Source organism: Egretta garzetta, unplaced genomic scaffold (assembly GCF_000687185.1).
Source record: "Egretta garzetta isolate BGI_Z169 unplaced genomic scaffold, ASM68718v1 scaffold237, whole genome shotgun sequence".
Taxonomy (NCBI): domain Eukaryota; kingdom Metazoa; phylum Chordata; class Aves; order Pelecaniformes; family Ardeidae; genus Egretta; species Egretta garzetta.
This window is the reverse complement of record NW_009260142.1, coordinates 21,656-27,953: the sequence shown is the minus strand read 5'-3', so window position 1 is coordinate 27,953 and position 6,298 is coordinate 21,656. Positions and strand designations below refer to the sequence as shown.

At 49.4% G+C, this 6,298-nt stretch overlaps 1 protein-coding gene across 1 annotated transcript in view; it reads left to right on the top strand.

Moving 5' to 3' along the window:
* Positions 1–6,298, top strand: part of LOC104128858 (ubiquitin carboxyl-terminal hydrolase CYLD-like) — a 15,424-nt gene that overhangs the window by 4,503 nt on the left and 4,623 nt on the right. Inside the window, exons 6-10 of the mRNA XM_035897113.1 lie at positions 420–573; positions 1,734–1,872; positions 2,500–2,610; positions 3,967–4,058; positions 5,115–5,181. Coding sequence (XP_035753006.1) covers positions 420–573; positions 1,734–1,872; positions 2,500–2,610; positions 3,967–4,058; positions 5,115–5,181 — 563 coding nt within the window. The remainder of the gene's footprint in view (positions 1–419; positions 574–1,733; positions 1,873–2,499; positions 2,611–3,966; positions 4,059–5,114; positions 5,182–6,298) is intronic.

Sequence of the window (6,298 nt, the reverse complement as noted above, 5' to 3'; positions counted from 1 at the left end):
CCCAGCACAGGGGCACGGTCCCTGCCCTGCTCCTGCTGGCCACACCATTGCTGATACAAGCCAGGATGCCCTTGGCCACCTGGGCACAGCTTGACCTGGGCTTCTGAGTGTGAACTGTGAGGGCAAGCACACAACTGTGCCCTCCCTGAGGCTGGGGAACAGAGCCTGTGGAATGATTGTGAGGGTTGGTTCGCTCTCTTCTAGAGCAGTATTACTGGAACATGGGATGGAGTAATCGTGAATCCTACAAAACGGCATCAATGGACTCAAAACCTAACCAGAATAAATGAAAACGGTCAACAAATTGGGACCAAACTTGTACATATCTCTTAAGATACTAAATGGCCATATGGGGGATTGCACCTAATTCATGGAAAGCCTGCTCTCATGTTATTCCTCAATGCTTTTTTTTTCCCCAGGATGAAGATAAGGGAGTCACTGCTGGCGAATGGCTGGGCAAATACTACTTCCACTGCGCTCCAAAGCGCGGCCTCTTCGTAAAGCTGCAGTCCTGCCAGCCTGATGTTCGCTTCCAGTGTTTGCGCAACAGTGACCTGAGCCTCATGGGTTACAGTAAGTTCTCCGGGGTTAGGGGAGATGGTACCATGCTGGGACAAGGCACGTTACGGAGAAACCTCATGCACCGTGTCTTAATCAGTGGTATAATATTCTTTGCTTTCTTTGAGTGTTCCAAAAGATGTCAGTTTTAAGGATGCTGAGGTTGCCATGGTGGTATTTCTAGGGAATGCCCCACAAGGGAGGTGGTTAAGTCCCCATCCCTGGAGGTATTTAAAAGAAGGATAGATGAGGTGCTTAGGGACGTGGTTTAGTGGTGGGATGGCAGTGTAGGTTAACGGTTGGACTTGATGATCTTAAAGGTCTTTTCCAACCTAGACGATTCTACGATTCTGTGTTTCTAAGTATGAGAGATGGTAAGTAATTTAATACAGGGATAAGCACCTGGGAATGGAGAAATAAGGGAGAGCTTGGAAAGGAAGAGAGGATTAAATCAGTTTTAACGTAGAGCTTGATGCGACGATAAGACATTCACGAGAAGGCACGGGGAAGAACAGGTCAGTATTCTCATTTGAACAAGAAGGAATTCCTCCAGAGAAGACGGCGTGAACTAGCTGGTTAGAAACTGTAAATGAGATCACTGTAAGTGAGAAGACAGGATCTCTGTAGGGACTGCCCAAAAACTAGGAGTAGGGACGAGGAAGGACAGCTTAAGGACACGTTGAAGAGAGGGGATTGAATTACAAGGGAAGAATGCCGAAGAAACCAAAAAAGACCAGACTGAGAAGGCCACTTTGGAACTTAAGGGATGACTGGCCAGCGGGGTAGGCTATGAAAGCACAGTTGCCAGGTTTGTCCCCTTGCTACTGGGGTCACAGGTCTTTCAACAGGGAGCCCCCAAGCTCGCATGTAACACAGCACCAGCTCATTTGTAGCTCTTTTTGTCTTCGTTATACTTGCCATAACGATGGCAGGGGCCCTATGGATTGCTAGGGCGTGTTTCTGGTGAAGAAGAGGTGGTTTGGTTTTGTCTCCCATTTCCAGCAGATGAATTACTAAAGAGACCAGTCTTCATCCCAGAGTGGTTGAGTCCCAGCAGGAGCAGCGCAGAAGAGCGTGGTACTGACTTCTGAGCAGAGCGGACCTCAGGGAAAGGCAGAGCTGACCCAGACAAGGTGGGAAGCTAAAGGGAGTTGCTTCTGTTACTTCTCTTGCAGGAGGGCAGGAAGTTCTTCCACAGGCTCCAGACAGTTTTCCTCCCCTCCGGAACGAGGCAGCGGTGCATGTCCTGCGAGGGCGGATGAAGGGGATCCAAGGCCACTGTAATTCCTGCTATATGGACGCAGCTCTCTTCAGGTAAGGACCTGCTTGGGTGATGCTGTTTCATTAAATGAGTACTTTTTTAATTGGGCAGAGCCCCAAACAGTAGCGCATCCCTGGACTTCCAAGGTGGCTGGCAATTTACCCGGTACAGAGCAGGATATAACTGTGTGGAGATGCAGCCTCAATGCTTGCTGCTTTTTGATCTCCTTCCTAATCTGGTTGGTTCTCAGACCCCAAAATACTCCTTGTGAGTACCGAAGGTACCTATGTGTCTGTCATGCAGGGCGGTGAGAGATCGTAGGTCTCCGGACTTGGACCGTGCTGCCTCTGTCACTGGAGATAATGGCTGGAAACAGTTCAAAGAAACTGCCTGGGAGGTCCCAGCTTCACTTTGCAGCAGTTTGGATAGGAAAAGACTCAGTGGTGCCCCCCCCCGAGCAGTTTTGGCTGCAAAATACAAGATTTCATTATCTCAGAGCTGTTTCCTTGCTTACTACCAGCATTCATTAAACCAGGTACAGTTTATCTCGCCACAGAGATGCACTGTAACTATGCATGGACTGTTGAAAATAAAAGCCACCAACTGTCATCGGGCACAATATTTTGGTTGTCACTGTTGCTGCAAACCCATCAGGCTTACACAGCCCACTCTTTTCACAGCCTCTTCTCCTGTACGTCCGTGCTGGATTCCATGCTCTTCAAGCCCTTCCCACTGTGTGACAGGAACGTCCAGAGCATTCTGCGGGATGAGATTGTTAATCCCCTGCGAAAGTGAGTACAGTATGTAGGAATCCTGGAAGTCATCCATCTCCTGTCATACCTTCTCTGCTGCCCTGTCAGATGGTACCTGTCACTGAGGGAAAGGGTTACCTCAAGAGTTTCTCCTAGCCACGTCCAACGGTCTTCATACCAGGTTTCTCTTCCAGTTGTTCCCTTCCCCAGGTTACGAGGCTATCATGACTCCTACTGCATGTGCAGGAGTCTTTCCTGCTCTCCTTGTGAGCTCTGATTCTCAGTAAAAGGATGAACGGGGACATTCCTGGGGTTGAGACCACCTCTGTGGAGGAACCATGGAGCTGATGAAGCAAGGGCATTGCTTTCATCAGCAGCTGGTCCCGAAGGCAGTATGCAATGCCAGGCTGGATGAGGGTTGACCATGGCATGAGAGCTAAATTCTCTGGAATTTGTACCAAAGGTAGCAGGTTCTTTCCTCATCCTCCCTAGAAAGGTGTGGAAGAGAGGCATGGAGAGCTGATTGAATATGAGACATTAGCGAGGACTAGTGTCCTGGCACTGGCTGCAGAAATACAACCCTGGGGCATTCTGTGATGCTGAGATTTGATTGAGAGCAGTCCTGCAGAAAAGGACTTGCAGAGGTGATGAAAAGTTGGGCGTGAGCCAGCAATGTGCACTGGCAGCTCAGAAAGCCAACCCTATCCTGGGCTGCGTCCCCAGCAGCGTGGCCAGCAGGGTGAGGGAGGAGACTTTATGATCTTAAAGGTCTTTTCCAACCTAGACAATTCTATGATTCTGCCCCTCTGCTCTGCTGGCCTGAAACCCCCCCTGGAGCCCTGTGTCCAGCTCGGGGGTCCCCAGCCCAGGATAGACAGGGACCTGTTGGAGCAGGGCCAGAGGAGGCCATGGAAATGGTCCAAGGGCTGGGACAGCTCTGATATGGAGAAAGGCTGGGAAAGTTGGGGTGTTTCAGCCTGGAGAAGAGAAGGCTCTGGGGAGACCTGAGTGTGGCCTTTCAATACTTAAAGGGAGCTTTTAAGAAAGATGGGGACAGACTTTTTACCTGAAGAGCCTGTCATGACAGGACAAGGGGTGATGGTTTTAAACTGAAAGAGGGGAGATTCAGACTAGGTCTGAGGAAGAAATTTTTTATGATGAGGATGGTGAAACACTGGCACAGGTTGCACAGAGAAGCTGTGGATGCCCCATCCCTGGGAACTTTCAAGGTCAGGTTGGACGGGGCTCTGAGCAACCTGTTCTAGTGGGACATGTCCCTGCCCGTGGGAGGTTGGACAAGGTGATCTTTAAAAGCCCTTTCCAACCCAAACCATTTAATGATTCTGTGATTTAAATACACCGGTGAGATTGTCTGCAGCTGCTTCTTGTTTCTAGGACTGGCTTCGTCAGGGCTGGGAGCGTGATGCACCTTAGGGAGCAGCTCACTGACAAGGGCCAGTGTTCAAGCTTTACCAACGCTGAGAAAGGTAACGTGCTCTCTGGGGCCTTCCCTGGGCTGCTTCGCTTTGCACCGCCTCATCCAGGCACCAGGCTGACAACTTAATTGTACGCTTCTCCCAGGCACGTGCGTTATATGCCTGCTGTGCTCTTCGTTTACATAAAAACGCACATGGCAGCTTTTAAAACTCCACAGGCTTTTCCACTGAGATTTGCCCTGAAGTCCGATGGGAAGTTAGGGATTGCTGGGCCTCTCCTTGGTGGCATCTGTTGCCAGGAGGGGAGAGGAAGATCTGTGTGCACAGAATTTAAACGAGGGAAATCTCCTTGACTTTGAATTATGCCCTGATAAGTCCATCCCCGATGTCCCTGCTAGAATCCAGCTTGATTTATCATTTTTCCAAGATCAACTTGCCTTTGAGTTCTGGTTAAGTGATTTGAGGTTCCTCAAAGACTGTAGCCTGCTTAAAATAAGACAGAAAACTCCTACAGCTCTAAACCCACCAGTCTCTGGTTGCAATCACTGCGTTCCCATCCACACGCAGCAAGGCCCTGTGTAGTTTACCACAAGGCAACAGATTACACCGATGCCAAACATCGACGCAGCAACCTCAAAGAACCTGGATACTAAACAAGTGGCATTGATTCTTCCAAAACCAGCAGGGATCTTGGTGAACAGCACTAGTGCTTTGTACTATCGTATAGTTATTTTAGCCAGGGATTGTTTAACTGTTCAGTTTCCTGAACTGCCATACCTGTCCCTGATTTCACTTTGAGTTTATACTTTTGGTGTTGGCAGGAACTGCCCCTTAAGGTCTCTGAGACAGCATTGCTGTGTTGGCTCGGCTTCTGAGAGTGCAGTATCTGAGGGCTGCTTTGTTTTTTTTCATGCTCACCCTAGCATTTATGCATTAACCGAGTGCTCTCGGCTTTTAGCCCAATTGTCCCCTTAGAGTAAAAGAGGAAATTCCAGGTCCACCAAATGCTGCCTCGTGTTTATCTGGCAGCTTTTGCCATCAGGACACAGCGGGGCAGGGCAGCGTTCCTGGGGTGGTGTTGACCCCTGCTTTTCTCTGACCTTCCAGATCCTGAAGAGTTCCTCAATCTCATCATGCATCAGATCCTGGGAATAGAGCCACTCTTGAAACTGCAGTAAGTTTCCATATCTAAGTGATACAATTTACCCAGGGCTCATTAGTTATCCACCTCCCCAACCACCGGGCGTTGCTTGCGCCTTTTGATCGAGGCTTCGGAGGCACGGGCTCAGTGAGTCGTCTCTGCTGTCCGTGTGATCTTGTCCCAGGTGATGCATCCAGGAAAAAACACTCCTAAACTCTCCCTGGGGGTGCCACGTTTAGAAAATGGTGATAAAAAATCCTTCTCTCATCCTTAAGGAGAGCCAGCAGTGGTTTAAGAAACGTAGTGTCCAACTTCAGAGCAGAGCCAGCAGTATCTGACAGCCTTTGGATGCGTTTGGGATGTGTCCAGGCTGTCAAGCTGGCTCAGGTCCTGCAGCCTCTCAAACAGGCAGTCCATGGATGCAGTCCCAGTTTTTTCGGGACTCTACAAAGAGGATGAGAGGCTGAAGGAAGCCAAAAATAACTCCGCTGTTCAGGAGCATAGAAGGGGATTGTTCGGTTTCTGTGCTCCTTTGTCAAGACGTCAGTCAAGCCGTAGATCGTGGAGTACTCGGAAAGGCTGAGCACAAAGACGGCTCTGTGCTGCAGCTCCCCTGCAGAGGGTCATCCAAAGGAAATCCTTTCTCTGCTGGCTCGGGGATGTAGGGGTTGTGGGAGATCTGCACACAACTTACATTTGAATGCACCGAGTTTTGCTCGGTGGCTTTTGTCTGTGCAGTTATAAATCTTTTCATCTGAGGAGGAGTTTGCTGGTTGTGCCATAGTGTGGTTGATTTGAAAAATACTGAAATGTCTTTTGATATTGACATTGATGAGGGGAAACAGCGTTTTGCTCCTAGGAGAGGGATGCAATGCTATGGAAGGATAGCGAGACTGAAAATGGTACTTGTATCCTCCCTTCCTGACATGTATTTAATATTTCTGGGTGGAAAAAATGCTTCATGTCAGCATTGCACCAAGCAGCCCTTGGTGCCTTGGGCCCAGAAGCTCTTGCAGGATAAACCCAGTACATCCTCTAGGAGCTCAGATGTTTGTGGCACCACATCAACCAGCCCCGTGACCACTCCTTGCAGGTCAGGAGGCCAGAAGGAGCAGGACTGTTACTGTTACCAGATATTTATGGACAAACA